This window comes from Erpetoichthys calabaricus, chromosome 15, assembly GCF_900747795.2.
Source record: "Erpetoichthys calabaricus chromosome 15, fErpCal1.3, whole genome shotgun sequence".
In the NCBI taxonomy this organism is placed as follows: Eukaryota; Metazoa; Chordata; class Cladistia; order Polypteriformes; family Polypteridae; genus Erpetoichthys; species Erpetoichthys calabaricus.
Genome location: NC_041408.2, coordinates 79234922 through 79256125, shown reverse-complemented (window position 1 = coordinate 79256125; position 21204 = coordinate 79234922). Strand labels below are relative to the sequence as shown.

Below are 21204 nucleotides of genomic sequence, written 5' to 3'. Positions count from 1 at the left end.
ATCGACATTTTTTTTTTTGATATGGATGGATGTAAATGCATTTTTCCCAAAAACAATTCTCTAGACGCATTCTGATTGGTTCATGTTTATTTCATGGCCCTTCCCTCATTGGATCGATCAATGCCGTGGCTCATTCCCTGACTGGTCACACTCCATGGAAGAAAAATATTTTCTAACACAGAAGCAATAAGAAAGTTGCTTGTTGTGCTGCTCCTAAAATCACGTAGTTTGCATGCGGTGTACTTGTATAAAAAGTAAATTACTTTACTGCTCACTACAGTTTTGCAATAAATCCTGTGGTTGGTGAAAAATTCAGAGCACCTTGAAAATCAAATTTAAATAACGCGGTAGGCAGCCTGTAATCAACGTTTATTACTTAAACTGAAATCTGTTCAGTGAGGTGGAGCGCATTCCGTAGGAAATGAATAAAAAAGGCGCTTAACAAAGTGAATGGTGTGGAGTCGGGTGTGTAATCCGCACGTCTGGAGACAACCATGAATGCATTTAGCTTAAAAGTGGGTGGGAATAATTAGTCAGCTCACCGAGTGTCACAGCTGTAAACCAACTGAACGTCTCATGAAGGCGGCGACTGCAAAGATCAAAGGTGCTCATGTAGGTAGGTAGATAGATAGATAGATACTTTATTAATCCCAAGGGGAAAATTCACATAATCTAGCAGCAGCATACTGATAAAGAACAATACTAAATTAAAGAGTGATAACAATGCAGGTATACAGACAGTAACTTTGTGTAAAATTCTGCGGAAAGCAGAAAGGAGGAGGAGTCGCACTCTATGTTAATACAACTCTGGACATGTTAAACGTTAAAATCTCCACTTGTTGCAGGGACATCGAACTGTTGGCCGTGAGTTTGAGTCCCTATTACTTGCCCAGAGAGTTTGGAAACGTCATTGTTGTTATTGTTTACATCCCTCCTCTGGCGGACGTGGAGATAGCGAGTGACATCATCCATTCTGCTGTTGCTAAGTTACAAACGCAGCACCCTGAGGCGCTTGTGCTAATCGCTGGAGACTTTAACCATGTGACGCTGGACAAAACATTACCTGCCTTCTCCCAGTATGTGGACTGTAACACTCGGGGAAATAAGACTATTGACCTACTGTATGGAAACGTTAATGACGCATACAGCGCCACCCCGCTGCCTGTGCTTGGGAAAGCAGATCATAACCTGGTTCTGCTTCAGCCTCACTACAAACCAAGAGTGAGGGTCCTACCTACAACCACACGCTCATTCAGGAAGTGGTCCCCTGAGGCAGAGAAGGCTCTGAGAGACTGCTTTGGAACTACAGACTGGGATATCCTGCAGGGATCACATAGTGAGAACATTGAGGAGGTTGTTGACTGCACTACCGACTACATCCTCACAGGTGGCGCAGTGGTAGTGCTGCTGCTTTGCAGTAAGGAGACTGTGGAAGATTGTGGGTTCGGTTCCTCCCTGTGTGGATAGCGCTTTGAGTACTGAGAAAAGCGCTATATAAATGTAATGAATTATTATTATTATTATTACATCAACTTCTGTATGGACATTGTAGTTCCAGTAAGAACAGTACGCTGCTATGCTAACAACAAGCCATGGATTACAAGTGACATCAAGGGCCTTTTGAACCAGAAGAAAAGGGCTTTTAAAGGCGGTGATCAGCATGAGCTCAAGCGCGTGCAGAAGGAACGCCGAGTCCAGCTCAGGGCGACGAAGGAGCAGTACAGAAGAAAGCTGCAGCAGAAGTTGCAGAATAACAGCATGAAGCAAGTGTGGGATGTGATGAAGATCATCACTGGCTGCAGCTCGAAGCGGGGTGCCACCATTGAGACAGACGTGAAGAGAGCAAACCAAATGAACAATTTCTTTAACAGGTTTGACCACCCTAACCCACTCTCACCTCGGAGTACTGCACCCTCCACCCATCCTTCTGCTGATACCAGCAACAGAGACAGTTTACCCTAACCCACAATTACAGCAGCGCAGGTGAGCAGAGAGCTGAGGAGACTTCGTGCCAGCAAAGCAGCGGGTCAAGATGGAGTATCGCCACGACTGCTGAAGGTCTGTGCATCGGAGCTGGGGGGTCCTCTACAGCGCATCTTCAACCTGAGCCTGGAACAGGGGAGAGTCCCTAGGCTTTGGAAAACATCTTGCATCACCCCAGTCCCAAAGGTATCACGTCCTAGTGAGCTGAATGACTTCTGACCTGTTGCTCTGACATCACATGTGATGAAGACCGTGGAGAGTCTGCTGCTTCACCACCTGAGGCCACAGGTCCGTCACGCCCTCGACCCTCTGCAGTTTGCATATCAGGAGATGGTGGGAGCGGAGGATGCCATCATCTATATGCTACACCGATCCCTCTCCCACTTGGACAGAGGCAGTGGTGCTGTAAGAATTATGTTTCTGGACTTCTCTAGCACCTTCAACACCATCCAACCTCTGCTCCTTAGCGACAATATGACAGAGATGGGAGTAGGTACATACCTGGTGACATGGATCGTGGACTATCTTAAAGACAGACCTCAGTATGTGCGTCTTGGGAACTGCACATCTGACATTGTGGTCAGCAACACAGGAGCGCCACAAGGGACTGTACTTTCTCCGATCCTGTTCAGCCTATATACATCGGACTTCCAATACAACTCAGAGTCCTGCCACGTGCAAAAGTTCGCTGACGACACTGCTATCGTGGGCTGCATCAGGAATGGGCAGGAGGAGGAGTATAGGAACCTAATCAATGACTTTGTTAAATGGTGCAACTCAAACCACCTACACCTGAACACCAGCAAAACCAAAGAGCTGGTGGTGGATTTTAGGAGGCCCAGACCCCTCATGGACCCAGTGATCATCAGAGGTGACTGTGTGCAGATGGTGCAGACCTATAAATACCTGGGAGTGCAGCTGGATGATAAATTAGACTGGACTGCCAATACTGATGCTCTGTGTAAGAAAGGACAGAGCCGCCTGTACTTCCTTAGAAGGCTGGCGTCCTTCAACATCTGCAATAAGATGCTGCAGATGTTCTATCAGACGGTTGTGGCGAGCACCTTCTTCTACGTGGTGGTGTGCTGAGGAGGCAGCATAAAGAAGAGGGACGCCTCACGCCTTCACAAACTGGTGAGGAAGGCAGGCTCTATTGTAGGTACGGAGCTGGACAGTTTGACATCTGTGGCAGAGCGATGGGCACTGAGCAGACTCGTATCAGTCTTGGAGAATCCACTGCATCCATTGAACAGGATCATCTCCAGACAGAGGAGCAGCTTCAGCGACAGACTGCTGTCACCGTCCTGCTCCACTGACAGACTGAGGAGATCGTTCCTCCCCCAAACTATGCGACTCTTCAATTCCACCCGGGGGTTGGGGGAGGAAACGTTAACATTATACAAAGTTATTGTCTGTCTGTATATCTGCATTGATATCACTCTTTAATATTATTTTTTTTATCAGTCTGCTGCTGCTGCAGTACGTGAATTTCCCCTTGGGATTAATAAAGTATCTATCTATCTAATGTTAATGTTTACCCCCCAGGGGGTATTGAAGAGTTGCAGAGTTTGGGGGAGGAATGATCGCCTCAGTCTGTCGCTGAAGCTGCTCCTCTGTCTGGACATGAACCTGTTCAGTGAATGCAGTGGATTCTCCATAATTGATAGGAGCCTGCTGAGCGCCCTTCGCTCTGCCACGGATGTCAAACTGTCCAGCTCCATGCCAACAATAGAGCCTGCCTTCCTCACCAGTTTGTCCAGGCGTGAGGCATCTTTCTTCTTAATGCTGCCTCCCCAGCACACCACCGCGTAGAAGAGGGCGCTCGCCACAACCGTCTGATAGAACATCTGCAGCATCTTATTGTAGATGTTGAAGGATGCCAGCCTTCTAAGGAAGTATAACCGGCTCTGTCTTTTCTTACACAGAGCATCAGTATTGGCAGTCCAGTCTAATTTATCATCCAGCTGCACTCCCAGATATTTATAGGTCTGTACCCTCTGCACACAGTCACCTCTGATGATCATGGGGTCCATGAGGGGTCTGGGCCTCCTAAAATCCACCACCAGCTCCTTGGTTTTGCTGGTGTTCAGTTGTAGGTGGTTTGAGTCGCAACATTTAACAAAGTCCTTGATTAAGTTTGCCCACTCCTGATGCCGCCCACGATAGCAGTGTTGTCAGCGAACTTTTGCATGTGGCAGGACTCAGTTGTATTGGAAGTCCGATGTATATTGGCTGAACAGGACGGAGAAAGTACAGTCCCCTGCGGCGCTCCTGTGTTGTAAACCTGGTCTGAAAAAACAGCGAGCTTCTGTTTACGATGAACCGTCTACAGTTAAAAAGTCGCCTAAAAACCACCCATTAGACATAGAAATGTGTGTCACGTGTGAATTACAAGTGTTAAAAATAAACAACCCGCTGTAATGGAAAAACCTAACTGTAGCATCAAATTATATGGCTGGCATTCGACGGCCTCAATGGATGACTGGTAAACGTGAGCGGTATGTTGTCGTAGGTGCTGTGTCTGTCGCTCAGCGTTAACGACGTTAGTGTAGTGCAGGCGATGCGAGTTTGAAAGAACTGGAAGCTATGCCTGTGAAAATTGGAATAGCAAAATTTTCACTTGAAGTAAACGTGTCGCATGTCGTCAAAATGATGGCCATTACAGAGAGTGGATAACGAAGAACCACAGGAAATGCAGATTTCAGTGCTCAAAACACCCGAGTCAACAAGTCTGCTCAACGACAGCAGTAGATGCACAGATGAGGCTGCACAACATCCACCTTTTCTGACTACATGTCCATACGAATAACTAAAGAAATTTAACACGACTGTCTAATTGGAAAAGCAAACATGCCATGAGAAAATAGCTGCAAAATTTAAAACACGTCGTGTATCCATGGACCACAATGCTTATCTAAACTGTTTGCTGTTGTTAAGTCACATAGTGATGCCGCAGTTAAAATGACAGAAAGATAGCATAGCAGACAGGCACTTCTTAAACGTGTGGACCCCAGTATCAGTGGTGGTCTGCATGTTTCTGTCTGTCATTACAACGTGCACAGTAACCATTAAGCTTCAGTTACTGTGTGACACTGAGCTCCTGAACGGAGGACAGCCGTTTTAGTTTTAGTTTGTTTTTTTTTAGCTTTTTCGTTTGCTCTCTCCCTGACACCCCGGCGACGGTTCAAAATGCGCAAACTGCAGGAAGTGGGGGCGGGTGTTTTAGATAGAAGCCCAGTGGGCGGAGCCTTTGCAGCGGCACATTTCTCCATTATTCACAACACGCTTTTTAAACAGGTTGTCCTCAGATGCGTCTCCTCGTTTGAGAATCACATCTGGGCCTGTGACTACTGAGACAACTTCAGAGTAGGCAAACTGACAAGAGAGCTGGCGTAGATGATGGATGACAATTAGGGTCAAAATTTAACAAATGCACAAATATTTTCTTTCTTAACTCAATTTACAAGCATACCTGAGTAGTGCTGCATACTTCTAGTTCTCAATTCAAATTGTCTACCTTAAGAAAAGAAAAACAAATAAGAAAGATGAGCACAAACAAACCAGCAATGGATGGCAGTGACGTGTTGGTCGATTTCACCCCCCAACACTAATGTCCAAGGACCCCCACAGTCCACATGAAGATGTTTCTTAAACACTAGTCTTGCTTTTTTGGTTTTGTTGAACGAGATCCGTCGCTGGGTGGGCTCCCATTCCATCACACCTCCTTTCCACCGATGCTGGGCCACGTCACTGGGATGAACTGGAGTAGCTGAAGGAAAGCCAAGAGGACACATTTGAAAATGAGAATCAAACATACATTTGAAATGATCACCAAGAGAGAAGAGAGAAGGAGAGAAGGTTAAAAATCTTTTAATAAACACAGTTTTGTGAGAGTCTGGAAAGCAACTATATAAAATTACAATGTATATTTACAACCGTCTAAAACATGCAAAGGATAAAATGATGTCTTTTCAGTGGCATTATAAAAAATGTGCAAAGATGCCTTTTGATTAGAAACAGTTTGAAAGTGACGTGTCAAGTGAGCGTCCAGCTTTGTGAGCCGACCTCACCTCACCTCACGGCAGATTTTTATCCTGCGTCTGTAAAGAAAAGCTGTGGAGTGGAACTGGAGAATTTGCTTCGGCTGATTTACGGCTGCTCTAATTTACGACTGTTTCACAGGCAACTTGTGCAACACGAGTGAACCTCCCGTGGTCTAGAATACTCTCGGCGAGACCACGTTCAACTGCATGCCATGACACTTGTTTCATGAAAACATCACGGTGACAATCCAAAAAATGCACAGAATTTCACGCGACTCATTTAAATAAATAAAATAAATGACTTTAACCAAGTCACACTTTTGGGGAAACAAAATAGGCCCTTTTCCGCAGCAAAAACGCGTTAGCATTTTTTTGTTTTTAATTTAGTGTGTAAAACATCAGGTCATTTATAGGAGGCAGCTTGCACAAACACCCCTCTAGCTTGCTTGCATGTTCTGAGAACTCCCTCACGGTACAATCCATTGGCACAAAATGAGGTGACCCAACTGTTTAGAAAAATAAAGAAATAAAATATCAGTCTGACTCCTTGTGCAGGCGCAGGAGACTCTCCTTCATTGGTTCTACAGAGCTGCTCGTGGAGATTCAAAGACTTTCCTTCACTCTTCTACAAATCTAAACACTTGGCCCACGTGCCTTGGCAAACTTATTGAGATTATAAGACATCCCTCTGCTTTTGGACCTGCTCAGACTAACAGTAGCAAGCGGAGACACAACCGGGTTTTGAACCCAGGACTCCAGAAGTGTCATCGCTAAGCTGTGCACCAATCAAATTATGTAGAAACGCAGTTTTCTAAGTTGTCATTCATTGCACACGTGACTTTTGCAAGCGCTCTATGGTAACAAGAAGAAACAGATTGTCCAAGTTGTAGTATTTTGTATTTACTGACACACTAAATTCTTCAAGTTTATCTTAACGCATTTGTGATTGTCGTCGAATCTCCCTAAACAAAGCTGCCTCGTCACGTGTTTCATTTTGGCATAACATGGATGTCCAAAAAAAACAAAACAAAACGTTTTCCTCATCTGTGCAGATGTGGGTTATTTCTGCTACTGACGGATTGTCCGTTTTGATTTTTTCAAGTTCACCGACGTGAAAGCGTACTCCAGTCTAGATGCTTACCATTTGGTGTAAACAGCAGCAGCGTTGTTTTGCACACTTCCTTGATGAGATGACGTCAGAGATCAGAGATCCCAGAGTTTCCTGGTACTGACTGCCAGGTTGATGGCTGCCATTTAAATGGATTTTCGCAGCCAGAAGTTCCCATCTACACGTTTTCTATGTGTCGTGAATGCAGTGAACGTTTCAGCAGACTAAGGAGGTGTACTTACCTGTAAATTGGTTTCTTTACAATTTTCCTAAATGATTTTTTTTTAATATTTCATATTTTAAATTTCATTTTTAAACTTTTCTTTCTTTTAGAAACTGGAGAAGAAAAACAAAAAACGTATCTGTCATCAGTCTGACCAGTATGTTCAAGAAATCAATGATTAGAATTTGCAATCTGTGTGTGGCACTCTGAGTCAGCCCGCTACGGAGGGCACTATAGAAAAGTACAACAAATGAATCAAAGTGAGGTCCGCAACAGACGACAAAGTCAAGATACCTGCACCTCCTAATCAATTAAACTGAACAAACCTAAAGAGCCCAGGACTTAACAAAACAAAGTAAAGGCCGACCACTGATGAGCCAAAAATCAATCCATACTAAAGGTTTGTTTCTGCTGAGGATTTCCCTCCGAGCAATGCCCCCTCTCAGCCGCCATGACACAGCCGGCGCAGGGCTTGAACTTGGGATTACAAAGCTCTGGCTGGTGGAGGGGCCGATGGTGGCTTGTGACCCTGACGGGCGTCTCCTGCTCAGCAGCAGGGTCTCTCAGCCTCGCTGTTAAAACAGCTTGTACTGGCTAGCCACAAATTTGTCTTATAGCTAGTTTGACCAAACCGGGATTAAGATACTGTACACTTAAAAGGAATACTCCACCCAAAAATGAAATATTACTCCATGGAATCTGTAGTGGTGGGCAAGAAAAAAATTTAATGTCACGTTTTTACTGGGAAGTTTCAGATAAAATGAATGTTAATGGCTACTGACGCTAGACAACAGCAAACAATGTGGAAAAACATCCCTGGTAAAGAGAAAAAAAAAAATATTATGTTCCTTGTGTTGCATAATCCACGTCAGTTATCCAGTTGTATGTGCAAAACATGCAAAACAAATGTTTGTTTTTTTTGCTAAAAGTAGTTACTTGCAGAATAATCATCACACATCATAAACAGGAAACTAAAGCATCATGAGGAAGACTTTTTGAATTGAACACCCAGCTCTCCCCCTCACTTGTAGGCCAAGAGAGGATTCAAAAAGTCGACTTTCTCATTATACTTTAGTTGTCTGCTTATGATCTACGCTGTTGATTCCAGAAGTAACTCTTTTAACCATAAAAGCATGCGTTCTGAAAGTTTTGAGCATATGACTGGATAACTGACAGGTGGGCTATGCCACACGAGTAACATGAGATTATTTGTTTCTTTTCTTCCATGGGCGTTTTCACAGCATTTCCACAGTTGTCCAGCACTGGTCAGTTTTGGGTCAGAAAATTTATCTCCTTTTTCCAAGAAAACATGAGATTACATTTTTTTGGCCAACACTATAAACTACATGGGGTAAGAACCATATATACAGGTGCTGGTCATAAAATTAGAATATCATGACAAAGTTGATTTATTTCAGTAATTCCATTCAAAAAGTGAAACTTGTATATTAGATTCATTCATTACACACAGACTGATGTATTTCAAATGTTTATTTCTTTTAATTTTGATGATTATAACTGACAACTAATGAAAGTCCCAAATTCAGTATCTCGGAAAATTAGAATATCAATTAAGACCAATGCAAAAAAGGATTTTTAGAAATGTTGGCCAACTGAAAGGTATGAACATGAAAAGTATGAGCATGTACAGCACTCAATATTTAGTTGGGGCTCCTTTGGCCTGGATTACTGCAGCAATGCGGCGTGGCATGGAGTCGATCAGTCTGTGGCACTGCTCAGGTGTTATGAGAGCCCATGTTGCTCTGATAGTGGCCTTCAGCTCTTCTGAATTGTTGGGTCTGGCGTATTGCATCTTCCTCTTCACAATACCCCATTGATTTTCTATGGGGTTAAGGTCAGGCGAGTTTGCTGGCCAATCAAGAACAGGGATACCATGGTCCTTAAACCAGGTACTGGTAGCTTTGGCACTGTGTGCAGGTGCCAGGTCCTGTTGGAAAATGAAATCTGCATCTCCATAAAGTTCGTCAGCAGCAGGAAGCATGAAGTGCTCTAAAACTTCCTGGTAGACGGCTGCGTTGACCTTGGACCTCAGAAAACACAATGGACCAACACCAGCAGATGACATGGCACCCCAAACCATCACTGACTGTGGAAACTTTACACTGGACCTCACGCAACGTGGATTCTGTGCCTCTCCTCTCTTCCTCCAGACTCTGGGACCTTGATTTCCAAAGGAAATGCAAAATTTACTTTCATTGGAGAACATAACTTTGGACCATTCAGCAGCAGTCCAAAGGCGAGACGCTTCTGACGCTGTCTCTTGTTCAAGAGTGGCTTGACACAAGGAATGCGACAGCTGAAACCCATGTCTTGCATACGTCTGTGTGTGGTGGTTCTTGAAGCACTGACTCCAGCTGCAGTCCATTCTTTGTGAATCTCCCCCACATTTTTCAATGGGTTTTGTTTCCCAATCCTCTCCAGGGTGCGGTTATCCCTATTGCTTGTACACTTTTTTCTACCCCATCTTGTCCTTCCCTTCGCCTCTCTATTAATGTGCTTGGACACAGAGCTCTGTGAACAGCCAGCCCCTTTAGCAATGACCTTTTGTGTCTTGCCCTCCTTGTGCAAGGTGTCAATGGTCGTCTTTTGGACAACTGTCAAGTCAGCAGTCTTCCCCATGATTGTGTAGCCTACAGAACTCGACTGAGAGACCATTTAAAGGCTTTTGCAGGTGTTTTGAGTTAATTAGCTGATTAGAGTGTGGCACCAGGTGTCTTCATCAGTTGGCCAACATTTCTAAAAATCCTTTTTTTGCATTGGTCTTAATTGATATTCTAATTTTCCAAGATACTGAATTTGGGACTTTCATTAGTTGTCAGTTATAATCATCAAAATTAAAAGAAATAAACATTTGAAATACATCAGTCTGTGTGTAATGAATGAATCTAATATACAAGTTTCACTTTTTGAATGGAATTACTGAAATAAATCAACTTTGTCATGACATTCTAATTTTATGACCAGCACCTGTGTGTGTGTGTGTATATATATATATATACATACATACATACAAGTAACAGGTGCTGCTGCGTGCCGCGTGATCTGCATTTCGTGCGGAGCTTCAGACGTGTAAAAGCCTGAACAGCACCTGAATATTCAATCTCTTTTTGCTGTTCTGTTATTTCCCCGAGTAATATTTTCAGTTTGTTTGTGCTAATGCGGTCTTTACTGTTATTTATTTTAGACTTTTGAATTTTCCTGCTTCCATTATCTCTAACCTGCTCTGCATGTCTATCATGGGACTTGCATCTGAAGGTTGTAAGTATGGCGTGACTTGTCCGTCTTGCGGGAAGTGAAAGTGTCTGTCTGTCTCTCTTCAAAAGATCACATCTTGTCCCTGGGAAAAAGTCTTGTTGCAATTTTTTTTTATAATAGAATTATATATATGTATATATACATATATATAATTTTTAGGAGAAGTATTCCTTCAACTGGAGTGCCACATGAAGCCACCTGGGCCACAAACTCTTATGTGATTTCAAAATTCAGCTCACAGAAAGACCACCCTTAGTGTTATAAAAAAAACTGACAGATGGCCAATGGTATCCCAGACCTCAAGCATACACTGTTAGCGCCCCCTGATGCACGCAGGACAGTTTACTGATGGCTACCAATCCTGCACACCTTCTCTCTTGCTGTTACATAACTAACAGCAGCAGTTTTGGGGATCTGTGAAACGAATCACAAATATTCTGTCCACAGTTTAAAAAAAGACAGCAAAAAGAAGCACAATGCTAAGTTTTCTAGTCAAGCACCTTCCAAACACTGTCTGCGCGCTGTTTCACTTCAACCTATTAAATAAAAACACACCTTTAAAAAATAATCAACCAGAGGTGCAAATCAGAAAAGGCAACTTTTAAAACTAACTGTGAAGTTTAGGCATTGGTGTTTCTTTTTGTCATCAGCATAAAAGTAAAGCTGCAGTTTAAAATTTTTCAATTCTGCTTTTGTCAACTGTTTCCCGACACTTTAATGTGCAGCAGGCGTAACCAAATTAGGTAAAGCCAGTCCAGCCCCTTGAGCCCACTGTAATGCACTGCAGAGTCAAATCTTTTAAATACATTTGTATTGGAACAGGCCAAGACCATTGCCTCGGGCTGTGGAGCTGTTTGTCTCTTACATTTTGAAGAGCCTGCTGGGTGCAGTGTGCTCCCATTAAAGGATCTATGATACAGCTGTAAATGATTTGGATGCAATCTGTATAAATATCACTAAAATGAACTACACATTTTAATAAAAATAGTATCTTGAAATTTAAGTTTATACATTTATAATCAGTCACACCAAACGCTTACGCTTTGGGACACATTAAAACAGATTGCAAATCAAAACATAAATAAAATGAAGACATGAAGTTGCATTGCTTTCATGAGGGCGATGCTGACAGCAAACTTCACTGTTAACATCTACAAAATCTGCTGGTCTACTGCTTATTTAGAAAGACAGAAGTCTTAAGACACAATCCACTTCATCTGTGGCGTCTATGCAAAAATTATTTCAAGCATATTAGTCACTGGTTAATCCAAAAATAAAAAAAAAACCTCAGGTAACCATAAAGTTAGCCATTAATACCCTCAGTAAATAGTAGTGTTTGGTCTAAAGGTTGACACTCAAACCTTTTTGACAGAAATTCAATGGCAGTTTGCTGCACCAGATCTGACCATCTAGTCTACGAATAAACATGCTGCCTTGGAAATCTGGGCAGCGTGCTAGCGTACTGGGACACAAGAAGGCCTTGCCACAGCAGCGAAGAAGAACTACTGAACTACTGCCATATTCTCACAGTTTATATTTATAATGGAGCAAAACTGAGTGTTCACATCCTCTGTGGCTTCCTTGGGTGTCAAAGCCACATTTCTCATTAATATTTAAATATTCCCACATTCCTCCTTTCTTTCTGTTATTTTCTTACCCCACCCACAATGTATGATTTGGGGAGCTCCTCAAAGCTAGTATGTAAAAACCTTTTACTTCTTTACTGGGCACATACTGTATAAATCTCAGTGCCTATACAATACTTCAAAGCATAAACCTGCATCTCTTTCTTTTTCTCAATTCAACAATAGAAACCTTCTCAGCAAAGATAGGACAATGCATGGCTTAAATTTCCTTTATGTAAAATAGAAACACATACAAACTGGCTTGATTGGTTTACTGGCATCATATGACAGCACCAGAGATAAATGGGAGAGAATGATGTGACCTTCTCTATGAAGTGCTTGTCAGCAAGCTGTTCTCGTCAGCATGAGTAACAAGGTTCAGATTAGTTTTTTCTTACTGGCATTATTTTTGCCACTTAGTCCTTACTGGCAGGTAAAATTCACAATCATCCTGCGTGCTCCTCTGACCTCCACCTTAGAAAGACAAGTGTGGCGAGGCAGCTCAGCAATATAATGCCAGCGGGCAAATGCGACTGTCTGGGAAGTGTAAAAAAGTCTGACAGATTTACTGTTGATGAAATATGCACTGCTGAGACAAGTAACTTTAAGCTCTGCAATAAAATAAATATCTTGGTGACTGCTAGAAAACATAATAGCATATACACTTTAAAACAGGTTTGTTTCAAACAGCATACAAGTAGCTCTGGAATCATGGATGGTTCCCTTCTCACAACACAAACACTTTGTTTAAATGTTAAAGTGATAACCACTAATTGCTTATAGCTCATATCTCACCCATAGACATCAACTATTATGGATCTCTTTGCTAAAACATGAGAAAAATATTCAAACATTGGAAAGAATAAACTGATTAAGTGCACAGTTTGGAAACTGACCCTATTAAATTAAAGCATTACACATTTAAATACATGTACACCATTAATGGGATAAAAATGCCCTGCACTGAACAATACACATTAGAGATGAAGTACAGCTGATAAGTGTAACATCGTTTTAAAACAGACATGATTACATTTCTCAACTCCCCACTAATACTTAAATAATGACTTGCAGAACATCATTTTGTTTTCTGCATGTCATGGCTCCCCTGGAGAGTCAACCCCATGAATAGATAATAAAAGAGAAATTTGGCCTTCAGCTACAGGACAGGGTTGAAGTATCAATAAGCCCTATGTAGTGTATGCAATGTTCTCATTTCATATTTACTAGTCTTGAAGTTCAAAATGCTGTGCTGGTGTCATTTCTCTCATTCCTGAGGTTTCCCACAGCTTTAGAGTAGATGTGCAGATTCTTAAGTTTTTGCAACCAGTTAATTACTACTTAGAGTAAATCAGAAACAAATGCTCAATCCAGTGCAGGGCCCAAAGACACTGCTTTTGTGAGCAAAGTAGACTTTTCTGCAAGTCCCTTACCACCAATTCAAATAATCTGCACAAATTCCCATTTGTTAGTGTCCATAATTGATTTACATAGTGTTCTTTTTTTGCTTCCAGTCCACAGTGTGCTTTAAATAAAAAGGCAGGTTAAGTCATTAAAAACAAGTCTATTAAAATGGCAGTTTGTACTTTTTGCTTGAGTAAAAAGCATTTGTACAGTGGATGATTTCCCTAGCAGCAGCATTTCCTATATACCCTAAAAGGAAAAGCTAACCCCCCATCCCCTAGTCAGTTCCCCGTGTGCTGCTTTTGTAACAATAATCCATGTTCTTCTTCACAGAATGTTAATCATTAAGTGCAAATAAAGCTGCCATTGTTGAAAATAGTCAATGTCTTTGTGTTTCTTCCTATTTTCTTGCAACTTTTCCAAAAGAAAAAAAAAATTGTTCCTTGCTTAATTAAAGTTATAGCAAAAATATATGTATATCAGAAGACAGAAGGGAGGTTATAATTTCCACAGGAAAACTAAAATAGCATATCTTGTCCTCCTCTCATTCAAGAAAAAAAATGAATATGGAAACTGGGATCACATTAATTTGTTGTATCCAAATATTCCGACAGGAAAGTGCTTTACATGAGTAGGCCACTGAGCAGCCAGCTGGAAAAACTTCACGTCATTCCATTCCACACCATCAATAGACACTGTATGAGACAAGAAAAGAGGAAGATTACAAATCCTTCAAAGTTAACAATATACCTTTATTTTAGTCTATGCCTCAGTAAAACTCCTTTCAGTAAAGGCATAACCCCAGAGGACTTTGAGAAACATCCAGGATGAGATGTTCTTGGCACACATATTACAGACAATTTATAACTCAAATACTGGACAAATCCAGGGAGAAACTTCACATAATGATTTTAGAAAGAATAGTCCTTTATAATTACTGAATAATAGTTTCGGCCTTCATGGAAAAACACCTTTATATTACATAGTACAGAGAGAAGTCAAACAAAATGACACCTTTTATTTGCCTTTGCACACAGTACAGCATATGTATTTATGCCAGATGTAAAGTCTAAACCCTCCAATTTGCTGTTCTGTGAAAGATTTGAGCAAATTATGAGGGGTGTTATTTTAGTAATTGTAAAATTCCACAAGCATGCTGAAACCTAACATGCATAGACGTAAGTGAAGAGTGCTATGAACAATTAAACTGAATTGAATTAAACAGACCTAACCCTATTTCCAAATAAAATGTTTAATTGAACTGAGTCAAAACAGTAACAATTGTTCCAATTCTTGTGTTCCAGTTTAATGAAGTCTACAACTAAGGTGGAAGTAGAACTTTAACTATGAGGGACAGAATGATGCTTTCATATTCATCCTTCATAATGTATAAACACGGCATAATGTAATGTTAAATTACAGTTTTTCTCATTTGGATACACACTGTGACTGAATGAATGCACCAAGTAATAATCAATTGCCCAAGCTATCATTCCAAAATCATATACTCTTTCACACAGCTACAAAGGCATTCTTTTTGTTTCATCTAAGTACATAATTTGCTCTACTCATTTTGAAAAACTCTTCCCATAGTCCTCAGTGCACTAGCACAGTTCTTATTGTGAACACAACCATCTAGTCTTGAGAAATAATAATACCCACCAATCTAAGTTCTAAGAGCTAATGCGCACAAACACATCTCGCCTGTGCAAACCCTCAGTTATACTGTACACTCAGTTCTCCTTATTGTCTCAAGCATATAAAGTTGCACAGTTACTCATTTAAATTTAAAAAAACAAACAAGAATGAGTGCAAAGGAGAACAGCATAGAGTAGAAGCAGAGGTGGAAGACAAAGACTATTTTTAAACAAAATAAGAGCTGTTCTGGTTGATAGGGTTATCAGCAATGGCATAAACAAGTGAGAAGCTGTTTGGCCACAGAGCACATTAATTGTGATGAAAACACAATACAGTCAAATCCATATGACTGGCAGGACTGCCTGAGCTCTCAGTATTTTCTGTTGTACTTGCTATTACTAGGTTTAATCCTTTATTCAAAACGTGGGCAAAACAAGGGACAACGTATTTAGATGGAGACTCACAACAAGCGCTGAATGTCCCTGTGGTGAGCCCACCCAAACAATGGACCACATAATCCATGAATGTTCCCGAGGCCCTACATGTACCGATGGAGATCTTAAGGATGCTAATGACGCCACTCTTAACTGGATATGGCAGTGGCATGATAAGATATGATGATGACTAGGTTTTTTTTTTTTTTTGTTCTTTATTTCGCCTTATACAATTTCTTGTATTAGGAATTTGGTAGTTTTCGCATACCCCTTGGGGTCAGAGCGCAGGGTCAGCCATTGTACAGCGCCCCTGGAGCAATTACAGGTTAAGGGCCTAGCTCAAGGGCCCAGCAGAGTAGGATCTCTTTTGGCAGTGACGGGGATTTGAACCGGCAACCTTCAGGATACCAGCTCAGATCCTTAGCCTCAGAGCCACCACTCCGCCCTAAATGTATGTGGTTTTGCTTATTTTCCCCCTGGTTGAACTCATGAAATTTCAAAATATAATGGTATTAAGTTAATGCTTTAGTAGCTGTTTCTGCTGTGTTCTTTCTCTGCTAAAGAAAGTTTTACATTGGGTGAGAAAAATTTGCATTTTGCAACATGGTGTCTTATTCAGTGCTCACTGTGAGCTAAATACTTCCTTGTGTGTATGGGACCCTGACTGAATGATTTGGTTTTGAGGGTTATGCCCAAATCACTGACTTTTTCAGCTAGTGGAGAGCTTTCTTTATGTGTTTAAGGTTTTGGGAATATGGCATATGATAATGGACTCTGTGTATATAGTTCTGAGACATTGGTGTAGTATTCTGAAAAATGTGTGTATCCAGCTGGGAAAATCTGTAATTCAACTGGTAATGAATAAACAGCAGATGAAAGACAAATACGCATTAGGGATGTGACATATGGACAATCTTACAACAGAAGATTTTTCTAAATGTTGCACTGAATGATCAAAATTCATATTTATACACCATTAGAAGAAATGCCCTAATCTGATTTAAAATAAATAATAAAACATTTTATACAAATATATTTATGAAACATTAAAAAGAAAGTTTAACTTCACTACTTTATCAAATGCTCATCATACCTTTAAGCATGGTGTGCTGGTGTTTGGCAGTACAAATTAACCTACTGATCCCATCAATAACCTGGCTTTTAGAGTCCAGCTCTTTCTCCTTCGGTTTCTTGCTGAGAAATATTACTGCACAAGAAAATGAATGGAAAAAAATATTTGAAACGGTTCTTGTAATGAAATAAAACCATAATAATATACATGAGAAATAGGGGTTTCTTATTTTCCAAGTATCCATTTCTACAGTATATAGCTTGTGTACCTGCAAGAATGTAACTGGGTTTTCAAATTCCTTGGAAGGGCAGGAGAAAGCTGCAGCATGAGACACATTAGTGGGGATGAACCGACTGTGTGAAGGAATGAAAGGTGCACTGAAGCCAGAAATGCAGATATGAAATTGTGTGAGGGAACTTAGACTTTGCCATGAAGCTAGAGATGATATATTCAGTGCTGAGAAAAGTTGACTTCACATAGAAAATAAAGAACATATAATACATTTGATTGATGCTATGTTTGCTCCATAAAATCCTCATTTTATGCTAGTACTTTTTTTTTTTTGCTTTAAATTGAAAATCTTCATTTTTTTTTTTCTCCAACTGTAATGTGACTACATGCTTTTATCATACCACACTTAAAAACTACAGTTTGGCTTGTGTTGACAAATGGCTCAGTGACAGGGAAAGCTCCTGGCAATTCTGTGTGTGATCATCTTTTGAGGATACTGCCATTTCTCATTAGTCCAGCCATCAGGCATTAGCATTACCATTTGGTATTCTTTTTTGAATGCCATAAAGTATCCTTTAATATGTGTAAAATATTTTCTCTCATATCAAATTAAAGCTTGTTGTGTGTATTTCTGACTTACTTGATTTGAACAGCTGTTATTTTTGATTCCTTGCTTTGAATATGTCTAGTCTGTGGTGCACTTATATATTTTCTGTACCTGTTTAGTGTCAGGTTGCAGTGTTTGGATTGTGATCATTCAATACAGTCAGGTACTGGGAGGATACATTTATAATAAAGGGATTTTTTTTTGTCAGAACAAAACTGTATATGAAGAGTATCTGGTTCAAGGTAAGATGTACTGGAGAATATTTTGTAAATAGCATGTAAACATGCCTGTTCCAGGTATGTAGAACATTCGAAATTTAATGAAGTGGGAGATAAACAGGCTCTGGAATGGGCAATCTGTTATAGATGATATGTCTGAACACCACACTTCATTATCTTGATTTAAGAGAGCAAAAGAAATACTCATAAAAAGTCTCGTTGTTTCTCCTATGTAAAGAACTTACTGACGTGGTGCTGCAGCTACAAAAATTATATGTAAATGAAAATCCATCATCCTTTCATAGGCAGCATGTCATATTTTGTGAAAAATATGTAGGGCTGGACAGCTGTTTGGTTGCTAAGCAGATTATCACTGTGCTCCTCTATAAGGTGGTCTTCGTGGTAACCTATAAACAGATAGGTGACACTTGGCGCTGGTGCTCCACCCCCATGTTTTGATTTCGTCAGTGACACATGGCTAAAAATTGAACCGAGTGTCTTAAAATATTTTATGAGGAGAAAGACAATTCAAAATTCTGATACATCAATATACACAAAACAGAAGTATTTGTTTAAGAATATTTGAACAAAAAATACAAGTGTTTATAAGTGAGCATACAACTGGATGACTGGCGTGGATTATGCAACACAAGTAATTTCAGATTTTTTTAATGAATTTTTTTTAATACTGTTGTTGTTCTTTAGAACTGAACTTTGCTCTCTCCCTTTGAAACCAACTGTGTTAGAAACTTTGTGATCTCCCTTCTCCATGAAAATATAAGATAAAATATATTGTAAAGTTCTTCTTCTAGTCATTGCTTGTGAACATTTACTAATACACACTGATGATGGAAATCTCCATTATAGTCATCCACTTTGGTAAGGAAATTATGTTTTTCTAACCATTTATACCTAGTTGATATATGTATTTTCAACTTAGTTTTTGGTTTTAATCAATTATTCTCTTTCCAATTTTAATCCATTATTTTCTTCTTATTTTATTATATTTCAAACTGAGGTTGAGAATTCAAACAAGCAAATCATCCGTTTATGCTTAGATTTAACCCCTCTTTTTCCACTATTCTCAATATTTTTTCACAATAATTTTTTTCACATTGTTTTCTTCAATTACCATTCTTTTTTCAATTACTGCACTGACTGAAATTTGATTCTTTTGTTGTGTTTTAGTTCAGTATCCCTGTCCAACTGAGCTACTGCCACTGGTATAACTTTTTAAAGATATCCTTCCCTCATAAAAAAGGTATTCATTTTAACTATTCACTTTTCTCTAGTTCTTTTTTCTGCATTTCATAGTTTTCAAATCTTTGTTTACTTTTTCTTCTTTAGAAATTTGGAAACATGGCCCTGAAGAATAGGGCAATGCCCTTGAAATGCGTTGGCCCCACCCCCTTCTTGGATATTGAAAAATAAGTGTTGCCATGATGGCAAAATACATTTCTATTTCTTACACGTAAATGCACCTGGAAGGGTATACATGCTTACATCATACAGTTAGGTCCATAAATATTTGGACAGAGACAACTTTTTTCTAATTTTGGTTCTGTACATTACCACAATGAATTTTAAATGAAACAACTCAGATGCAGTTGAAGTGCAGACTTTCAGCTTTAATTCAGTGGGGTGAACAAAACGATTGCATAAAAATGTGAGGCAACTAAAGCATTTTTGTAACACAATCCCTTCATTTCAGGGGCTCAAAAGTAATTGGACAATTGACTCAAAGGCTATTTCATGAGCAGGTGTGGGCAAGTCCGTCGTTATGTCATTATCAATTAAGCAAATAAAAGGCCTGGAGTTGATTTGCGGTGTGGTGCTTGCATGTGGAAAATTTTGCTGTGAACAGACAACATGCGGTCAAAGGAGCTCTCCATGCAGGTGAAAGAAGCGATCCTTAAGCTGCGAAAACAGAAAAAAAAACCCATCCGAGAAATTGCTACAATATTACGAGTGGCAAAATCGACAGTTTGGTCCATCCTGAGAAAGAAAGCAAGCACTGGTGAACTCAGCAACGCAAAAAGACCTGGATGTCCACGGAAGACAACAGTGGTGGATGATCGCAGAATCATTTCCATGGTGAAGAGAAACCCCTTCACAACAGCCAACCAAGTGAACAACACTCTCCGGGGGTAGGTGTATCGATATCCAAGTCTACCATAAAGAGAAGACTGCATGAAAGTAAATACAGAGGGTGCACTGCAAGGTGTAAGCCACTCATAAGCCTCAAGAATAGAAAGGCTAGATTGGACAGAAAAGAAAGGGTCTCGCAGACACAAACTAACAACACAGTTAGAAGACAAATTTCTGTGAGCCAATAGCTTGTGTGATAGACACCTCAAAGAACAATAGTGTCAGGACACTGCCTAACAGCCCTGCAGTATCCATACTGCCAAATGTTTGTTTCTATGCTTTAATTTCAGAATACATTGAGACTGGTGGTGCTTCCTGGCACAGGCAAGCCTCCTTTTTTCTTATTTTGCAATTTTAGCAACGGCTTTCTTACTGTCACTTGACCTGTTAAACCTGCATCTTGAAGGTCTTCACAATTGAAAGTGACATTTGCCTTTGTCTATCATGCAAACTGTTTAGGAAGCATCATGCGTTCTGGGACATCAAAAAAAAAGAAAGACACATATGAAAATAATGTTGTTAGAGGAGATACTGAATAAAGCGTCCAGGTTTGACATTCAGAAAAAAACTGTCTGGTGATGGCAAAAAATGTTGGTGGGTAGGTTTAAAAAAATGGACAAAGGCATAAATGTCTTGAGCATGATGCTTGTATATTGATTGATGATTCACAGGAATAGAAACAAGCAACTGTATATAACTATACTACACATATCACTGTGTCCCAGGAACAGCAATATTCATCAAGAACACTCTTATCAGCAACTTTGCAGAAAGAGAAACTGTGATTGAATTTTAAACTAAAAATACACAGGGTCTGTTTTGAAGAGGAAAAACACATCTGATGAGATCAATCATCCTTCACTTGAACATATACAAATTCACATTCTCCCCTAAAAATAAGATTTTTGTGGCTAGGTTATGGTTTAGGATACAATGTTCTGCCATGATTTAGGCCCCAATTCAATTTTAAGGCAATGTAAATGCCAATTTATACAAACCAATTCCTAGTGATCAGATTCACCCTATGGTTGAGCGCTTATATCTTGATGGGGGTACTGAAATCTTCCAGGATGACAATATAACCTTCACTGAGTCTGAGGTGGTAACTGAATAGTTGAGGAGTAGGACAACAATGCAAAACATATATTATAGCCATCCCAATCACTGCAACTCAAATGAATTTATGTGAGATTT

At 40.2% G+C, this 21204-nt stretch overlaps 1 protein-coding gene across 3 annotated transcripts in view; it reads right to left on the bottom strand.

Moving 5' to 3' along the window:
• Positions 1–12474: 12474 nt before the first annotated feature.
• The window catches only part of LOC114665554 (phosphofurin acidic cluster sorting protein 1-like), a 177791-nt gene continuing 169061 nt past the window's right edge, over positions 12475–21204 (bottom strand). For all 3 annotated transcript variants that reach the window (XM_051919198.1, XM_051919197.1, XM_028820130.2), the window contains 2 exons: positions 16828–16941; positions 12475–14357 (listed from right to left, as the gene is read on the bottom strand). In XM_051919198.1, coding sequence (XP_051775158.1) covers positions 14242–14357; positions 16828–16941 — 230 coding nt within the window. In that variant the 3' untranslated portion in view covers positions 12475–14241. The remainder of the gene's footprint in view (positions 14358–16827; positions 16942–21204) is intronic.